Raw genomic sequence first — 20,278 nt, 5'->3', positions numbered from 1 at the left:
ACATTGTGCACATGTACCCTAAAACTTAAAGTATAATAATAAATAAATAAATAAAAAATAAAAAATAAAAATAAAAATACATCGATGCCTGCCTCCCACCCTCAGAGACTGGTGTAGGATGTGGCCTGGGCTTCCCGGTTTTTAAAAACTCCTGGGTGGGGTGGTTCTAATGTGCAGCCAAGTTCGAGAACCACTGGGCTAGAATTAGGTGCCCACCCAGGGTCTTTCTAATATGTTGGTTCTTAGGTTTAACTGTACATTAGAAATACCTGGGGTATTTTTAAAACATACTGATGTGTCAAAGTGGCCTTCTAGGGTGCTGGAAATGCTCTGTTTTGATCTAGGTGGTGATTATATATAAAATTCGTCAAGCTCTAAATCTAAGATTAGTACACTTTATGCAGGCTACACTGCAGTAAAGAAGCACATTAAAATGACATGCATTAAAATGGGCACTGCGCCCACTGCCAGAGGTTCCAGGTCAGCTGGTTTGGAGTGGGAGCCCAGGCATCGGTGCCGAGGTACTCTGAGGGGTTCAGATGTACTGCTGGCATTGCCCACCACTGCTCTGCCGCTTCCCTGTGTGCCTCACAGTGGATGGAGGGCTCTGACTAGCATAAGTGACAGGAGTAGAAGGCAACCTCTTCACAGTTGAGCCCAGTGAACGGGGCCTTCTGCAGGCCCCCAGATAAGCTGAAGAAAATTTAATGTATACTTTGCAAAGCACCTTTACCCCAACTTGGCCAGGTGGGTTGCTACAGTGTACAGTTTAGGGAATGGAGCCTGAGAGATGTTGGGTAAATTGTCCACAGGAGTAGTGAGAGCTGGAGCCCTAGTGAAGGTTGTTTGTTCGTTTGTTTGTTTGTTTCTGAGACAGAGTTTCGCTCTTTCACCCAGACTGGAGTGCAGTGGTACAATCTTGGCTCACTGCAACCTCCGCTACCCGGGTTCAAGTGATTCCCCTGCCTCAGCCTCCCGATTAGCTGGGATTATAGGCACCCGCCACCACGCCTGGCTAATTTTTGTATTTTTAGTAGAGACAGGGTTTCGCCATGTTGGCCAGGCTGGTCTCAAACTCCTGACCGCAGGTGATCCACTGCTTCGGTCTCCCAAAGTGTTGGGATTACAGGCGTGAGCCACCGTGCCCAGCCAAGTCTAGGCTTTTTGACTCATGACGTTTCTGACTGTCTGACACCCTTTATCCTCACTGCCCTGAACCTCAGGGGATGCAGGGAGGCCTGTGGCCAAGTGACCAGCCAGACTGGACCAAGCAGGCTTTTCTTTTTATAGATGTGACTTGCTTTAGGCCCCTTGACCTAATATTCCTCCCTCTTCTCACCCTAGAGAAGCTCTAAGAACACATTCTTGTTGGTGTTCTAAGTCTCCATCTGAAACTAGATCGATCAGAGGCTTCCTTGAGTAAATATTCGCTGGGTAATAATTTGTTGCTCCTCCTCTAGTTGTTCCTCCCTAGATCTCTCAAGACTGATGGATCTTGTGCCAGAGAGTAGGTGAGGACTTCTCCACCTTTGATGCCCATGAAAATCACCAGAGAGTTTAGAAAATACATATGCCCCATCCCAAGACCAGCTGAATCAAACACAGAGGAGTGGGCCACAGAAATCTATATACACATATGTTTTAAAAAGTGTTCTGGGCCAGGCACAGTGGCTCACGCCTGTAGTCCCAGCACTTTGGGAGGCTGAGGCGGGCAGATCACCTGAGGTCAGGAGTTCGAGACCAGCCTGGCCAACATAGCAAAACCCCATCTCTACTAAAAATACAAAAAGTAGCCGGGCATGGTGGCAGGTGCCTGTAGTCCCAGCTACTCGGGAGGCTGAGGCAAGAGAATCACTTGAACCCAGGAGGCGGAGGTTGCAGTGACCCAAAATCACGCCACTGCACCCCAGCCTGGGTGACAAGAGTGAGACTCTGTCTCAAAAAAAAAAAAATGTTCTGGGTAGTTCTCATGCACAGCCAAGGTTGAGAACCACTGAGCTAAAGGAACCTTGAAGACACAGCTGCTGTAGACCACCTCTTTTGCCCCAGCTTGATTCATTGTTTTCATTCAACCAACATTTCTTGGTCAGTTACCATGGGTCAGCTACCACTATGCCAGGCTATAGCAGTGTAAAGTTGATTAAGACAGATTCCTAGTATATGAAAACCAGTTGGGTCACGAGACATTTCGCAGTTCCCCTCACCCGGGAGCACAGAGAAGATTCCCTCAATTGAGTGACCATGAGACACAGAGCCACAGAGCAGCAGTGAACTGGGGAGTCACAGAAGAGCATCTCCCCTTGCCCATTCCTCTCCCAGGAAGTAGGTGGTAGAAGTGGGCAGGGGCTGGGGGATAGTGGCAGGTGCACAGAGGGTGTGAAATGGCAGAGGCTGGAAGTGTCATGTCCCTGATGTAACTACGTCAACTTGACGGTGTCAGATGATTGCCATAGGGGAAAGACTTGCCCCCTCTGTAGCTCATTCGTGTCTCACATGTATCTCTCTGATTTTTTCCTTTAGTGACCTGCAGGATCCCATTGTCTGTCTTGCTGACCGTCCACGTGGCCCACCATTTTCTTCCAGCCAATCCATCCCAGTGGTGCCTCGGGCCACTGTGCTTTCCCAGGTCCCCAAAGCTACCTCTTTTGCTGAGCCTCCAGATTATTCACCTGTGGCCCACAATGTTCCCTCTCCAATAGGGGAGATTCAACCCCTTTCACCCCAGCCTTCAGCTCCCATAGCTTCCAGCCCTGCCATTGACATGCCCCCACAGTCTGAAACGATCTCTTCCCCTATGCCCCAAACCCATGTCTCCGGCACCCCACCTCCTGTGAAAGCCTCATTTTCCTCTCCCACCGTGTCTGCCCCTGCGAATGTCAACACTACCAGCGCACCTCCTGTCCAGACAGGTAAATGTCACTTGAACAGCGGCCAATCTGCCAATCAAGACATCTATGATAAGACCATGTTGAGCCTTTCTTTGTATGATGTTCGCTTGATTTCTAGAGCTTTCCTTTCGGGATTCTAACGTTCTAATGACTTACATGGTTGCATAAGAGTCATTGTGTTGAGGTGGCATATCTAATTTAATCAATATCTAATTTAATCATTCCTCTCTTCTGAAACCATTAAGTTTATTCTACTTTTTAGCTCCCAGCTATCGGTATCTTTCATGCAGTTGTCACTTTGCTTCTTGGCTGTGGCTCAGTTCCATTGTTTTGACCAAGATAATGGAGAAATAGCTCTAAAGGGCAAGCACAGATCTCATTTGATGGAGTTGGAGATTTTCTAGGTTTCTTTCTCCTACAAAAGTTGGTTGGGACACTGTTTTCAACACCCTGAAGAGTAAACTTTTGATCTATTAAACATAGCAGCTCAGCTTAGACAGAAGACAAAAGAAAAAATTGGCAGGTCTGAAAATCAGTCAGTCACAGAGTGACAGAGCTGGGACTGAGCCAAGGTAGTGGTAGGAGGGGAGAAACACTGTGAAGACCCACGCTTGGGTCCGCACGGGCCCTCGCAGACAGTGTAATCTGGAAAAAGCTCCTCCTGCCTCCGCCTGTTCTATGCGAGGATCAAAATCATCACACTAACTGCATGAGGCTGAGAATGAAGGTGTACGTGAGAATGCTGTGGAAACTGCCAAGGCCTCCCGGGTCCAAAGTGGGCTTAGTGGTACAGAGATAAAGGCAAGAGGGAAAGAAGCTGAGAGAAATCTGGATACACTGAAGTTCCAGCTCCATGAGTAAGAGGCAGGTCTTCCTCTAGAATTTGGAGGATGGGGGAGGCAAAGCCAAGTTTTTGGTGACATTAGATTGATTTTGGTACCCACCTCCTCCACCCTGGTGCCAGCATCACCAGGAGATAAGGAGCTTCTGCCAAATGACTTCATATTTCTTCAAATTTGCACTGCTCTCTCTTCAATAAATTTTTTTAAATTGTTTCTTTTTTTTTTTTTTTTTTTGGTAGCTTTGGGGTCTTGCTATGTTGCCTAGGCTGGTTTTAAACTCCTGGGCTCAAGTGATCCTCCCACCTCAACCTCCCAAAGCGTTGGGATTATAGGTGTGAACCATTGTGCCCAGCCAATAATTTTTTATAAATGTAAATATTTTCAGCCAAATTAGAAAAGCATTGGGGCTGTAGTCAAAGGAAGGTCCAATGGCTGATGAAGAATAAAGTAAAATTGAAGTTCATTAGCCTGGGCCTAAGATGCCCACCTTCCCAAAGTTAATTCCCAGTGATCCCTAGACTCAGCCTAACAGGCTACACAAAACACTATCAAGGTGGCCTCTGGTGCCTATGTATTCCTGGGGCAACAAGAAGCAAAGTGACATATTCATAAAAGATACAGATTGAGGTGTTACCCAGGAGCTAAAAATTAGAATAAACGTAATGGTTCCAGAAGACAGGAATGATTAAATAAGATATGCTACTGTAACACAATGACTATTATGCGACCATGTAAGTCATTAGAACAGAAACAGAAATATACAGAAACTTGGGGGCATTTTCAAGTCTTGATGTGAGGTGAAAATAGCCCAACAACAAATAGTTTGCACACCATGTTTATAACAGTGTAAATACACATGCATAAAGATTTGACGGGAATAGGCAAAATAATAGGATGTTAAGTGGTGAAATTAAGAGTTGTCTGTTGTTAAAGACAGGTTTGTATCATTGTTTCCCTATTAAAAATCAGACTTACAGGTGATAGTCCAGCTTTCATAATATTCTTTTTTTTGAGAGAGAGAGAGAGAGAGTCTCACTCTGTCACCCAGGCTGGAGTACAGTGGCGCAATTTCGGCTCACCGCAACCTCCGCCTCCTGGGTTCAAGCGATTCTTGTGCCTCAGCCTCCCGAGTAACTAGGACTACAGGCACATGCCACCACACCCGGCTAATTTTTTAAATATTTTTAGTAGAGACAGGGTTCCCCCATGTCGGCCAGGCTGGTCTCGAACTCCTGACCTCAGGTGATCCACCTGCCTCAGCCTCCCAAAGTGCTGGGATTACAGGTGCGAGCCACCGTGCCCAGCCCATAATATTCTCTTTTTCACAAAAGAGCTTCCAGCAATCCACATAAAATCCTGTACACATGATACAAATTAAATACAAGTATACTTGTGCTTATATGAGTATATACTAAATACACTGATGTGCTTTATATTTTTTAGTTAGATTTATTGAAGTAAAATTTGCATACAGTAAAATGTATCCAATTTTATGGATAAATCAAATTTTTGCAGTTCTGTGCAGCTAGAAACACCCACAGTCACTTAACCACCATCATAATCAAGATACATAAGTTTCCCACTACTCCCAAAGTTCCCTTGTGTCCCTTCGAAGTCAAAACCTATCCCCTCACCCCCAGCCCCTGGCCACCACTGATCTGTTTCCATACAGGTTTTTGGATATTTCTAGAATATCATATGAAGAGACTCACTTAGTATGTGGCCTTCTGAGTTTGGCTTCTTTCACTTAGCATAATGTATTGGAAAATTGGAGATCCACCCATGCCATTGCGTGTATTTAGAGTTAATTCCTTTTTATTGCTGAATAATATTTCACTGTATGGAGGTACCATAGTTTGTTGATCCATTCTCCAGTTGATGGACATTCGGGTTGTTTCTAGTTTGGGACTATTATGAAAAAGGCCGCTATAAACATTCATGAACAAGTCTTCCTAAGACATATGTTCGTATTTAGCTGGGGCAAATACCCAGGAGTGAGTTTGCCATATCACAGGGTCTATGTACGTTTATCTTTATTAGTGGGTTTTCCATTGTGTGTTCATAACACAGTTTGGCTCTTTGATAGACATCGTCAACACCAGCAGTATTTCTGATCTTGAGAACCAAGTGTTGCAGATGGAGAAGGCTCTGTCCTTGGGCAGCCTGGAGCCTAACCTCGCAGGAGAAATGATCAACCAAGTCAGCAGACTCCTTCATTCCCCGCCCGACATGCTGGCCCCTCTGGCTCAAAGGTACGACTTAGCAAACTGAAGTGGTGGTAAGAGGGGACCCTCCAAAGATAAAGATGCTGCTTACATGATTAATATCACCAAGTCTTTTACTCCCAAGTACCAGGTACATCATGGTTTCTCAGGTTGCTACTCTATATTCTGCTTAGAATGAGGAGACAGATGGGACTGCCAAATCTACACTACCAACCTTGAGGCCGGACATTGTGGCTCACGCCTATAATCCCACCACTCTGGGAGGCTGAGGTGGGCGGATCGCTTGAGGTCAGGGGTTTGAGACCAGCCTGGCTAACATGGTGAAACCCCGTCTCTACTAAAAATACAAAGATTAGCCAGTCATGGTGATGCGTGCCTGTAGTCCCAGCTACTCAGGAGGCTGAGGCAGGAGAATCACTTGAACCCAGGAGGTGGAGGTTGCAGTGAGCCAAGATGGCACCACTGTACTCCAGCCTGGGAGGCAGAGTGAGACTCTGTCTCAAACAAAAACAAAAACAAAAACAAAAACAAGGCCGGGCGCGATGGCTCACGTCTGTAATCCCAACACTTTGGGAGGCCGAGGCGTGTGGATCACGAGGTCAGGAGATCGAGACCATCCTGGCCAACATGGTGAAACCCCGTCTCTACTAAAATACAAAAAATTAGCTGGGTGTGGTGGTGTGCATCTGTAGTCCCAGCTACTTGAGAGGCTGAGGTAGTAGAATTGCTTGAACCCAGGAGGCAGAGGTTGCAGTGAGCCGAGATCACGCCACTGCACCCCAGCCTGGCAACAGAGCGAGACTCCATCTCAAAATAAATAAATAAATAAAAAATAAACTGCCAACCTTTCTTTACAGATTGCTGAAAGTAGTGGATGACATTGGCCTACAGCTGAACTTTTCAAACACGACTATAAGTCTAACCTCCCCTTCTTTGGCTCTGGCTGTGATCAGAGTGAATGCCAGTAGTTTCAACACAACTACCTTTGTGGCCCAAGACCCTGCAAATCTTCAGGTACATCGTAATTGATGGCAGAAAAAAACATTCTCTTGTGTGTGATTGTAGTCCCCATTGTATTTCATGACTGAGGCAATTACTGCTTATAGTCAGGGGTGATATTCAAAATATTTGGCATCTAGAACAGTGAGGCACCATAGAATCAAGCCGGGCGCCATGGCTCACACCTGTAATCCCAGCCCTTTGGGAGGCCAAGGCAAGTGGATCACTGGAGGTCAGGAGTTCAAGACCAGCCTGGACAACATGGTGAAACCCCAGCTCTACTAAAAATACAAAAATTAGCCGGGCGTGGTGGCATCCACTTGTAATCCCAACTACTCAGGAGGCTGAGGCAGGAGAATTGCTTGAACTCGGGAGGCAGAGGTTGCAGTGAGCCAAGATTGCACCACTGCACTCCAGCCTGAGCGACAGAGTAATATTCCGTCTCAAAAAAAAAAAAAAAAAAAAAAAAGACGTTGGTCTTGGCTGGTACAGGATGTCAGAGGTCCCCCTCACACCTTGCGTTAACCCTTTAGCAGCTGAATTTTGGAATGTGGCATGGGTGGTATCCAGCAGAGGGTTCTAGGCAATTGGGAGAGTAGGCAGGGGTGTCAGCTACTTAACATCACATTTTGATATTATAACAAGTGTTAGAACTGCACTGCTGTATATAGTGGTGCTGAGTATCATTCCTGTTTCTAGTGTTTTCTGTCCACCTATTTAGAGGGATTGGGGGCTACAAACACCCAAGGAAACCAAGTCTCGCTTTTTAATTTTCATAGTCTTTCCTTTACAAGTGTAGTGCACATGGTTCTATGAGGACTTGACTCTAACTGGTCACTAACTTGGTGTGTCTGCTGCTACAGTCTCCCTGGGGTCTGCAGTCATCTTGCACTTTTCAACTATTTCTTTGCATCCTTAAAATGTTTCCTTTCCTTCTTGGAGGCCTCCTCTCCTTATTACACTTCCTTTTTTTTTTTTTTTGAGATGGAGTCTCGCTCTGTCACCCAGGGTTGAGTGCATTGGTGCGATCTTGGCTCACTGCAGCCTCCGCCTCCCGGATTCAAGATACTCCCCTGCCTCAGTCTCCCAGGTAGCTAGGATTACAGGCGCCTGCCACCACACCCGGCTAATTTTTGTATTTTTAGTAGAGACAGGGCTGCGCCATGTTGGCCAGGCTGGTCTCAAACTCCTGACCTCAGGTGATCCTCCCGACTCGGCCTCCCAAAGTGTTGGGATTACAGGTGTGAGCCGCCGTGCCCAGCCTATACTTCCTTTCTTTAATTTAGTAGCAACCAGAGGAATAGAAGTAGAAGCTATTTTGCATAGAGATGCCGCAGGTCAGGTCCTTACAGAACCCTGCGTTTTAATTATTAGGCTGGTGCAAAAGTAATTGTGGTTTTTATCTTTTTTAAAAAAAATGGCACATACTGCAATTACTTTTGCACCAACTTAATAGGTGTGTTTTCCATCTCATTATACTAGCTCCAGACATTTATTCTTCTCTTCCACTTGATTTTCAGGTTTCTCTGGAAACCCAAGCTCCTGAGAACAGTATTGGCACAATTACTCTTCCTTCATCGCTGATGAATAATTTACCAGCTAATGACATGGAGCTAGCTTCCAGGGTTCAGTTCAATTTTTTTGAAACACCTGCTTTGTTTCAGGTAAAACTGCTACTCACTGCTTTTGGCTTGGGTTTTATTTGGAGATGAGGGCATTTCATTTCTTTTAGTGCTCGAATATTCTTAAGGCTGCCGTAAGTCAAATGAATTGCCGAAATGCTGCAGTTCATTTTTAAATGCAGCCTAATGATACTGGTGATGATAAATAACAGTAACTGACAGTTACATAGTATTTATATTTACCAATTGCCAGGCACTATCCTAAGCAGTTACAAATGTTAACTCTAATCCTCTCAACAACCCTGAGAGGAAGGAACTATTATTATCCCATTTTACAGATGAAGCCATGGAGGCGCAGAGAGAGGTTAAGTGACTTGCTTGGGGACACACGGCTTAAATGGCTTAATGCTATGTTCCCTTTAAAGATTCACAAAATCCTGTTGTGTCAATCTGTGCAGTTTAGCTCAGTATTTAGAGCATTGTATCGTAGAACAAGCTCTGTTTCTCTGATTGTGATCCCTTGGGAAAGTCACTTTCCTCCTTGTCCCTCGATTTCTGACCTATATTGTAAGATAAACAATGTGGACTGAATATTCCTTAGTGTTCCTTCTAGCTCTAAAACTCTGACAATATCTCATTTACCCTTGCCATCTTGGTGTGCCAGGATCCTTCCCTGGAGAACCTCTCTCTGATCAGCTACGTCATATCATCGAGTGTTGCAAACCTGACCGTCAGGAACTTGACAAGAAACGTGACAGTCACATTAAAGCACATCAACCCGAGCCAGGTGGGGAGAGGCCAGTGCCGTCTGTTCATTGACCAGGAACACCTTGTACAAACTATGCTTGTAAGGCATGGCCGGCAAAAGGCAGATCAGGCAGAAAGAACCTTCAGCTCAGTTGGAGTAGTTTGCAGGACTAGAATCACATCTCTCCATTGGATTTTAACACACTTAATAATTGACCAGGGCAGGTGCAGTGGTTCATGCTGTCATCCCAGCACTTTGAGAGGCTGAGGCAGGCAGATTGTCTGAGCTCAGGAGTTTGAGACCAGCCTGGGCAACATGGCAAAACTCCATCTTTGCAAAAGATACATAAATTAGCTGGGCGTGGTGGCAGGCTCCTGTAATTCCAGCTACTTGGAGGGCTGAGGCGGGAGGATCACAAGCCCGGGAGCTCAAGGCTGCAGTGAGCTGTGTTGGGGCCACTGCATTCCAGCTTGGGTGACAAAGTGAGACCCTGTCCCCCCCCCCCAAAAAAAAAAAATTGACCACCTAATTTCCAGGAAGAATTGGTGCAAAAGCAAGCTCTTAACAACTGTGAAATATCAGATATCAGTGTGTGTGGATCTGTGGCTGCAGGTCTGATTCTCAGCTCAGTTCACACTAAGCATCATCTACGACCTCACTACTCACAATGTGGTCCACAGACCCACAGCATCAGCATCACCTGGGAGTTTGCTAGAAATGCAGAGTCTTAGGCCCCAACCCAGACCCACTGAGTCAGAATGTGCATTTTCACAAGGCCCCAAAGTGATTCCTATGCACGATTGATGAGCTTAAGAAGTGCTGGTCTATTTAGGGCTTACTTGCTTCTAGGGACCATATAAAATAAGAACTCTCTAAAAATTAAGCCTAAGATTCTGAAATTAAAAAAAAAAACCACAGTTTTTTTTTTCAAATACGTTTCAGTTTTGCTTTTTTTTTTTTAGTTCAGTAAATTATTTGTGATTTATCTTTCTACCACAGGATGAGTTAACAGTGAGATGTGTATTTTGGGACTTGGGCAGAAATGGTAAGTTCCAGTCATAACCTTTTCAAACTCTTGAGTGGGTTAATTGGGGAGGGTGTGAAGTCACTGGTGCTGTGGCCTTGCTGATGGGACAGATGTTCTTCCCAATGCCAACAGGTGGCAGAGGAGGCTGGTCAGACGATGGCTGCTCTGTCAAAGACAGGAGATTGAATGAAACCATCTGTACCTGTAGCCATCTAACAAGCTTCGGCGTTCTACTGGTAATATGCCTGTGCCACGTGGCCTTAAATTCTGAGTCTGAGGGGTAGCTGGGCATCACACTACAATGTCTAATCTGATGGATGGATAACCTTGACAGATCAGCAGATATGATATTGTGGCTGATTTATACACCAATGAGATTACTCTTTGCTGGGCATGGTGGCTCACGCCTGTAATCCCAGCACTTTGGGAGGCTGAGGTGGGTGGATCACTTGAGGTCAGGAGTTCGAGACCAGCCTGGCCAACATGGCGAAACCCCGTCTCTACTAAAAATACAAAATTAGCTGGGTGTGGTGGTGCGTACCTGTAGTCCCAGCTACTCAGGAGGCTGAGGCAGGATAATCGCTTGATCCTGGGAGGCAGAGGTTGCAGTGAGCCGAAATCACACCATTGTACTCCAGTCTGGGCAACAGAGAGAGACGCCATCTCAAAAAAAAAAAAAAAAAAAAAGAGAGAGAGAGAGAGAGATTCCTCTTCTAATAAGCAAATGCACCTGAAGGAAAATACCTGAACGTGAAAGACAAGTATTTTTTCACATTCTCTTTTTACATTTAAGTTTTTCTCTTTTAAATAATTAAGAGAACTAAGGAATTCAGATTAGGATGAGTAATAAAAATTGTTTAGTTTGCAATGCACTTTAAGATTTTTACAAAACACTTTGACATAAATGCTCTTATTTAATCATCCCAACAGTCCTGCAAGATAGGTAGAATGGGGAGTTGCTATTGTCATTTTATTAAAATCAGAATTAAGACTCTCTTGTTAGATAATTGCCCACAATCATAGAACTAAGAAATGTAAGAGGCAGGAGCTAAGTTGCAGTCTTTAGGCTCCTAGTCCAGTTCCTTTCCATTGCACTATAATGCAGTGATCAAGTATGTGGGCTTTGGAGTGTGCCAGACCTGAATTTGAATCTTGGCTTCTCCACTTTCTATCTGTGTGTCCTTGAGCAAGTTACTTAACCTCTCTGTGTCTGTCTCTGTTTCCTTATCTTTACCTGATAGTAATAATTGTGCCTACCTCATAGGTTTGTTGAATAGACTATGAATGGATCCCTAGAATACTTGATACATCATAAGTCTTGTATTTATTTAAAAATATTTGATTATTAAAAGCAATATTTCATTTTCCAGGACCTATCTAGGACATCTGTGCTGCCTGCTCAAACGATGGCTCTGACGTTCATTACATATATTGGTTGTGGACTTTCATCAATTTTTCTGTCAGTGACTCTTGTAACCTACATAGCTTTTGAGTGAGTATCCACAACTGGAAATTTGGATTTAGGACTCAGCACTCACCTTCATTGCCAACATTTATTAACTAAGCCCTTTCCTCGGCCTGCCTTACCCTGTACACCCAGCTAGTGGAGCACCCATGTATCAACTTTATGGGACTTTTTGGTTTATATGCTTGTGTCCTCACACTAGTCTGTGGACTCCCTGAAGGCAGGGGTTGTGTCAGAATCATCTTGGTGCCCCAGAATGACACCCAGTACCTGATAGACATAAAGTGTGAAATGAATGAGGGATGCAGGCCCCAAAACCCCAAAATCCGAAATAGACCACAGCACCATGTACAGCATAAGAACTATGTTTAATAAATTACATTTCTAAATTATACTGAGCAAACACAAAGGATTAAATACATTAACTGGTGTGGGGATGGGGAGAAATAAGGATGTAAAAGCTTTACTGAAAAAAATAGATATTCAGTGAGTGTAGCTCTGCAGCAAGAATGCCATTCTAAAAAACAGCCTTTCCTTCTTGGCTTACCAGACAGGTCCCTTTGGTTGCTTTTTGGGGGTAATTCCAACAAATTCTAATGGAAAAGAAGGACATGGGCATTTTTATTGCATTAACGAATCGAAACAACATGTAGGTTCTTGGATTTAGATTTTGGACACTGATCAGGAAATGTAAAAATTTATTTTCAGTGCCAAAGTTAGGGTCTAGCTGTGACTACGGATCTTCTAGTGAGCCTTTGGAAATATTATTAGTGAGACTAAATAACCAGAAGGCCAGCCATTACTCAGAATGATTTCATCGGATCTAATTCTGCATGCATAAACATGAACATGTCATCAATTAGCTGGCTTCTCCTATGCTATTACATTTAGCTGTAGTTTAAACTCTTCTTTCCATGATCTCATTTTACCTAATAACATACAATAATATTGGAATCTTGGTTAAATTTTGAAGATCTGAATATAGCAGACTCTATGAGAAGCAGCACCAATGCTTCCGAAAGTAGTCTGGGAGAAATAGGGCGAGTGCTTAGTAGAGTCTACTACAAACTATTTAAAAGTATGGGTCAACAGTCAGCATGTAAAAGGTCCCACAGAAATACAGACACAAATTCTCCTTATGGTTATCACAGATGATTCTGTTTAGATTTTTCCTTTGTTGTTGTTGGTTTTAAGCTCCCCCCACCCCATATACACATACACTCAAACAGAGGAAATTTATGCATATAGACATTTACCAAAGAATAAAAATAAATTGCTTAAAACTCAAAGAGCCTGACAGATATGCTTACATAAGGGTTGGTGCTAGGTGTGGTAACTCATGCCTGTAATCCCAACACTTTGGGAAGCCAGGGCAGCAAGATTGCTTGAGCCCAGGAGTTTGAGGCCAGCCTAGGCAACATGGCGAAACCGTGTCTCTACAAAAAAAATAAGGGTGTGGTAGAGAGCGCCTGTAGTCCCAGCCACTCAGGAGGCTGAGGTGGGAAGATCGCTTGAGCCCGGGAGGCAGAGGTTGCAGTGACCTGAGATCACGCTACTGCACTCCAGCCTGGGTGACAGAGCCAGGCCTTATCTTAAACCAAAAAAAAGTTGGAGGGTTGGCAGAGTAGAATGCTAATTCTTGTTCTCATCCTTTCCTTTTAGAAAGATCCGGAGGGATTACCCTTCCAAAATCCTCATCCAGCTGTGTGCTGCTCTGCTTCTGCTGAACCTGGTCTTCCTCCTGGACTCGTGGATTGCTCTGTATAAGATGCAAGGCCTCTGCATCTCAGCGGCTGTATTTCTTCATTATTTTCTCTTGGTCTCATTCACATGGATGGGCCTAGAAGCATTCCATATGTACCTGGCCCTTGTCAAAGTATTTAATACTTACATCCGAAAATACATCCTTAAATTCTGCATTGTCGGTTGGGGTATGTATAAGCTTGCCTGCATGTTGCCTGGACTTTCTCTGCTTTTTCTCCAGTGTTTTGATTTTTGAGCAGGTGGAAACGATGAAGCAGATCACATTCAGCAAGTTTCTAAAACAGCTTTATACTCTTACATGTGCACTGCCCGAAGAGCAACTTTGTCAAGTCTCCTTCTAGGACACCTGTTTATTTCTTTGGATTTGTTATGAATATGAAATTCCTCAAGGTTGAACCATGAATCCTCTTTGTATCTCCAGGAACTAGAATTTGGGGCCGGCACAGAAGGTGCCAGAAGGTGCTCAATATATTGAAAACATTAGCTTGGTGGTAATATATTGAAAACATTAGCTTGGTGGTAAAGAGCCCAAACTCTCAGTCCCTGAGCTCCCAGCCAGCCTCATTCTACTTTGTGCCTCCCAGATATCAGACACGTATGACAGTATGCTAAGAAGGGCAGAGTGAGAGAATGTACATATAAAACCCATTGTAACTTCACTGCCACGTGGGCATGACATTTCAGATTGTGCAGCCTATTGGTGGCAGGTCGCAAGGCCTTAGGCTCCCCAAATATCTTGAAGATTTCTTCATTCAATTTCCCACCCAATGCAGGAGCCTCTTCAACCCTCAACTCCACCTGACTTATCCTTGACTAAAGATAATCTAACTTCTGCTTGAATACTTCTATTACTGGGGAGTTCATGACCTTACAAGGCAGCCAATAACCATTTTATAAAGCTCTACAGTTCTGATTTTCCATTAAGTTCAGTTGGCTCCCTGGTGGCACTTACCAGTGGTTTTGCTCAGGCAGAAAACAGTAAGTTGATACCTCTTCTGCCAGAGAGTCCTTTAGATAATCTACAAGTAATATATAACAGGATGTATAATCCCCTATTTTTCACACAAGTGACCCCATGCAAGATAAGCCAGTGAGGTGAGCCAGGCAGTCATTCCAAATGTAGGTAAAGAAACTGGCTCCAAGTGATGATGTGATTTCCCCCCAATTCACAAAGCTAGAAAACAGCAAGCCTGGCTCTCTGTCTCCTTATATGCAGCCTTCTGCCATCCCCCCCACCAGACTGCCTCTATTTTCAGGCTAAATATTCCTACACATCAAGATTGAAAGCACACCACCACCCTTGCCACCCTGCCTTCTATCTTATGTCACTATGTCTTTGTGAAGAACAACAGAACAACACCCTTTCCCTGCTTGTCCCAGAAACATAAGTCACCGCTCCAGATACGGGGCACGGATTCTGTCTTCTTTAGAGAAGGCTGAAAGTCAGATTCCTTTCTTAAGTATGAGGCCCCCACCCCCAATGTTTTATTTTTAACAAAGTGTCTCACTTAGAAAATTATCATATGTCAGGGTCACCAGAAGGTACAAGCGCAAAGGCATTAAATGAACTATTAGATTTGATTTTACCAGGCACTGCAACTGGTCTGTGACAAGGAATTGTTTGTTCTTTACCAGAGCCTTGAGATAGGACGTCTGCTGGTCGGTGTGCAGAGTGTGGGGCGGTGGCATGGGGCTGGCGGGTGATGGTGTGCAGTGGTGAATAGGATTCTTTCCCCACCGAAAGCCATTTTAAACTTGGGGGACCCTTCTCTGAAGGGAAGTGTCCGTGGGCTCTCAACAGAGCCAGCATAGTAGCAGTCACCACCCCCTGGATCAGCCAGGACAGAACCCTCCATCCTTCACTGGGTCTCAAAGTCTTCAAATTGAGGACTTTTGGTTTCGTAATGAAAGATTTGCCAGGAGTTGCTGACTCTTAAATGTACATTCCAGACATGTATAAGTTAAAGGCACAATGCTGGGTGCAGTGGCTCATGCCTGTAATCCCAGCACTTTGGGAGGCCGAGGTGGGCGGATCACCTGAGGTCAGGAGTTCGAGACCAGCCTAGCCAACATGGTGAAACCCCGTCTCTACTAAAAATACAAAAATTAGCCAGGTGTGGTGGTGCACACCTGTAATCCCAGCTACTTGGGAGGCTGAGGCACAAGAATCACTTGAACCTGGGAGGCGGAGGTTGCAGTGAGCCGAGATTGTGCCACTGCACTCTAGCCTGGGTGACAGAGGGGGGCCGGGTGGGGGGTGGGGAGTTAAAGGCAACACTGGCAGCTGTAACAGATTCACCCTGAAATCTCAGTAGAAGATCATTTCTCACTCACCTACAGTCTAGTTAGCAGGGGCAGAGGAGTCCCTGGTCTTGCAGTTATTCAGGGATCCAAGCTATTGAAGACTCTGCCTCAAGGTTGCCCTAAGTTTGCAGGCAAAAAGAAAGTAGAGGATCTCACAGGAGGTTTCTATGGGGCAGGCCTGGAAGTGGAGCAAATCACTTGTGCCCGTATCCCATGGGCCCAAAGTGAGCCATGTGGCCACACACACCCAGCTGCCTGGGAGGCTGGGAGCATCCAGTCATGTGCCAAAGAGGAAAAGAAACCAGCCTGGTGAACAGCTAGCCAGTCTCTGCTACAAGATGTAAATAGGATGTGATCTCTAGTCTTGTCACCTACTTTGGTTATTAGAACTAGGTGTGACCAGCCGGGTGTGGTGGCTCACGCCTGCAATCCCAGCACTTTGGGAGACCGAGGCGGGCAGATCACGAGATCAGGAGATTGAGACCATCCTGGCTAACATGGTGAAACCCCGTCTCTACGAAAAATACAAAACAAAAATTAGCCAGGCATGGTGGCACGCGCCTGTAATCCCAGCTACTAGGGAGGCTGAGGCAGGAGAATCACTTGAACCAGGAGGCGGAGGTTGCAGTGAGCCGAGATCGTACCACTGCACTCCAGCCTGGGTGACAGAGCGAGAATCCGTCTCAAAAAAAAAAAAAATTAGGTGTGACCAATGTTTCCCATCTTCCAGGGGTACCAGCTGTGGTTGTGACCATCATCCTGACTATATCCCCAGATAACTATGGGCTTGGATCCTATGGGAAATTCCCCAATGGTTCACCGGATGACTTGTGAGTACAAAGCCCCCTAAGGGAATGCTAAGTGAACTGGAAAATGGAATGCTCCTAGAAAACGGAGGATCTAATCAGCAATATTGACTCCTGCTATCATCCTAATAAAACCCAGCAATATTTCACAGCAGCCTTCACAGTCATATGTAATGAGAGAAGCTAGCTGGAAATGCCATGCTACTCTTCAAGTGATGAATTAGGAGCTATTCTGAAAAGAAAAATGAATTAGGAAGAACTATTTTGAAAATATTTTCATTAGCCTCTGATAAAATGACATTCCAGTTATATTAATAAAGACTCATAGAACAGAGTTGCTAGGATTTACAGGGGCAAAATCCTGAATGTTTAAAAAAAGGTCTATTTTTAAAATACTTTAAATCACCAAGTGTCCTCAAATAAACTCTTAGATTCTTTTCCCTAGAGCTATAAATGGTTGCAGAGAATAGCAGTTTTATCATTTTTTTTCTCTTGTACTGGTAGAAAATGTTTCAGTAAAATGTTAGAGATTCATTGTATCATTTTGAACTCTAGTTCATTACTATAATATGTTTTCCCCTGTTTCCCCCCATCCACCGACTCCAGCTGCTGGATCAACAACAATGCAGTATTCTACATTACGGTGGTGGGATATTTCTGTGTGATATTTTTGCTGAATGTCAGCATGTTCATTGTGGTCCTGGTTCAGCTCTGTCGAATTAAAAAGAAGAAGCAACTGGGAGCCCAGCGAAAAACCAGTATTCAAGACCTCAGGAGTATCGCTGGCCTTACATTTTTACTGGGAATAACTTGGGGCTTTGCCTTCTTTGCCTGGGGACCAGTTAACGTGACCTTCATGTATCTGTTTGCCATCTTTAATACCTTACAAGGTAAGCTTTACAGCATCAAATACAAACTGAATGATCCCAGTTGAATATAAAAATGTAGCTACTAAAAGAGTACAGGCATGCCTCAGAGATGTTGGGGGTTTGGTTCTAGACCACTACAATAAAGCAAATATTGCAATAAAGTGAGTCACACAAATTGTTTAGTTTCCCAGTGCATATAAAAGTTGTGTTTACACTAGACTATAGTCTATTAAGTGTGCAATTGCATGATGTCTAAACAAATGTACATACTTTAACTTAAAAATATTTTATTGCTAAAAACTGCTGATACAGAGACACAAGGTGAGTACATGCTGTTGGAAAAATGGCCTTGAGAGACTTGCTGGACGCAGGGCTGCCACAACCTTCAATTTGTAAAAAAAAAAAAAAAAAAAAAAAAGTACTATCTGTGAAACCCCATGAGGTATGCCTGTATATGCAAAGTAGCTTATTTAGTGGCTTATGATATTTTCATTGAAAGACATATTTATTATTGAGAGGGAGTGCTTTGAGATCCTTGGAGGAAAGGTGCTTACTAAATTCAAGAAATGGTGTTTTTTTCTCCTTATTCATCGTTGTCTCCTTGGAGAGACCATATTGAGGGGAACCTGCCAGGAACACTTTTTGAAAAAGTCAATTATTCTTCCTTCATTTGGTTTCTTTAAAAAAAAAAAACTTTTGTATTCAAGTAGAACATGCAGACTGTAAGCACACATACCATGACTGTGCCTGTGGGAGCTCACCACTCTCCCCTCCTAGGTCAGCGATTTGGAGACAATGAGAAATGGGAAGGCAACAGACAGACCCAAGTGGCAGCAGTCTTACTTGAAGGCTAATCCCAAGAAGTTGCTGCCCTGGGACACTCAGCGGGAAAGAGAGCAGGCTCTGTGTGTCGCCATCTGCTTTAGGTTTCCCATTGGTTAATGAAGCCCATGCATCTTGGAACCCTGATAGTTGTACTCTTTAGAAAAGAAAATGACTAATTCTTTTAGAGCAGTGTTATGAAAGACGTGTCTGCTGTTAATTTTTAATGGAAGTGCTTTGGCATTAAAAGCCCAGCAGGCTATTAGGTTTACATTACAATAACAATAATTCACTGTCCCTTAGTTTCCTTTTATTCTGAATCCTCTTTTGGGGATGCCTTTTAATTGCCTTCTCATTGGCTTTTGTTCATCTTTCCTGTTGCTTTTGCTCCCATATTGTCCTTCTCTAGTTCTATCAGGCAATAGATCATCTTGTTGGTTTTCAGAGAAATCCCAACCTGAGGTTAAATTCAAATGCCGAATTTGGTTGTTGGTTCTTATTTTAATTTGGAGGAAGCCAGCAGAGATGCTTGTTTAGTTATATATGGTTATTAATTTTTACTTATAATATAGCGGTTCCTCAATTGGTATATCCAGGTGTTACACCGCATGGTATTACATACAAAACCAAAAACATGAGCAAATTCTTTTTAAGGGTCTTAAGAAAAGTTTTATTTGCCAACCACGGCAATACTGAAAGTAATAGATACTTTAAAAGAAAAAAAATATATATATGCCCACATTACACTAATCATTGACATGAAAGCAAGGTACCCACCCTCACATGTTTAATGTGGAAACTGAATCTGCCTTTTTCTTCATTTCCCCAGATTATCTTCTCATTAGAATATGAATGGATAAAAGGAATGAATGTATTGTTTCATCTATACAAGGAAACTAACCCCAATGCACAGGGCTTTTGGGGTGGTTGAATATATACATATAGCTTCTGATTTTGGCCTCTCTTATACATGCTGTTTCTCTCCTAATGCAACCAATGGTCGACTTCCAGGGTGACAAATGAATGAAGCTGTGTAATATTCAGACATGAGTCTTGACGGTGGGCACATATACCCTACTAGAAGCAAAACTGTTTTGTTTGTTTGTTTTTTGAGATGGAGTCTCGCTCTGTCACCCAGGCTGGAGTGCAGTGGAGCGATCTCGGCTCACTGCAACCTCCGCCTCCTGGGTTCAAGTGATCCTCCCACCTCACCCTCCCAAAGTGCTGAGATTACAGGCGTGAGCCACCACCACGCCTGGCCCCTGGTATTTTAAAATGAAGGTTTTAAAATGAATAGATTGGGGGTTTTTAAGTAGAAAGCAGAGAACCCAGAATTCATCCATTCACTCAGCAAATACTTATTGGCAAAAGCCTTGGGGAGTGGCAGCCATGGGGCTGGCTGGGGAGCCCTGGCCTGCCTTGACTGGGCACCCGAGTGGGTGAGAGGTGGAGTCCCAGGGCCCCTTCAGGTCTTCAGCTTGCTCTCCATGCCAGCACCTGGGGCAGGTCAGGAGGAGGCAGGCAGGTAGGTGAGTGCATCGCTGTACTGCCTGGGTTTGAGGGGGAGAGAGAGATCCAAGCAAAGGACATGGCAGTGGGCTGGAGAGGAGGAGAGTGGGAAGGGAAAGATGTGTGGAGGAGATGGCATTTGACAGAGCTTGGAAACGGATTCTAAATAGGGAGGGAGGGAGAGGCAGGAGCCTAAGTCCAAGCTGGGATCCTGGGTGGATGGCTTGTAATTCCAAGATACGGAAGGCCAAGGACAGGATGTGGGAGGAGACAGTGAATTTAATTGTGGAAATGCAAAGTTATGATTCCTTTTATCATATAAATATTCTTAATCTTACAAAGATTTTCTAAAGGCATTCATTCCCCGATGTCTTTTGACAGCAAGCTT

The 20,278-nt window shown here is 44.2% G+C and overlaps 1 protein-coding gene and 1 long non-coding RNA gene across 9 annotated transcripts in view; one reads left to right on the top strand and one right to left on the bottom strand.

Moving 5' to 3' along the window:
• LOC129530107 (uncharacterized) overlaps nucleotides 1-20,278 on the bottom strand; it is a 72,855-nt gene that overhangs the window by 40,505 nt on the left and 12,072 nt on the right. The window lies entirely within an intron of this gene.
• The window catches only part of ADGRG2 (adhesion G protein-coupled receptor G2), a 134,097-nt gene that overhangs the window by 106,969 nt on the left and 6,850 nt on the right, over nucleotides 1-20,278 (top strand). For all 8 annotated transcript variants that reach the window (XM_055376709.2, XM_055376706.2, XM_055376707.2 and 5 more), the window contains 11 exons: nucleotides 2,521-2,909; nucleotides 5,817-5,982; nucleotides 6,813-6,969; nucleotides 8,475-8,618; nucleotides 9,241-9,363; nucleotides 10,324-10,369; nucleotides 10,484-10,587; nucleotides 11,722-11,843; nucleotides 13,479-13,747; nucleotides 16,615-16,714; nucleotides 17,297-17,580. In XM_055376709.2, the coding sequence (XP_055232684.1) occupies nucleotides 2,521-2,909; nucleotides 5,817-5,982; nucleotides 6,813-6,969; nucleotides 8,475-8,618; nucleotides 9,241-9,363; nucleotides 10,324-10,369; nucleotides 10,484-10,587; nucleotides 11,722-11,843; nucleotides 13,479-13,747; nucleotides 16,615-16,714; nucleotides 17,297-17,580 (1,904 nt within the window). The remainder of the gene's footprint in view (nucleotides 1-2,520; nucleotides 2,910-5,816; nucleotides 5,983-6,812; nucleotides 6,970-8,474; nucleotides 8,619-9,240; nucleotides 9,364-10,323; nucleotides 10,370-10,483; nucleotides 10,588-11,721; nucleotides 11,844-13,478; nucleotides 13,748-16,614; nucleotides 16,715-17,296; nucleotides 17,581-20,278) is intronic.

Source organism: Gorilla gorilla, chromosome X, assembly GCF_029281585.2.
Source record: "Gorilla gorilla gorilla isolate KB3781 chromosome X, NHGRI_mGorGor1-v2.1_pri, whole genome shotgun sequence".
Taxonomy (NCBI): Eukaryota; Metazoa; Chordata; class Mammalia; order Primates; family Hominidae; genus Gorilla; species Gorilla gorilla.
Note: the sequence above shows the minus strand (reverse complement) of the source record. Positions and strands in the feature narration are given on the sequence as shown.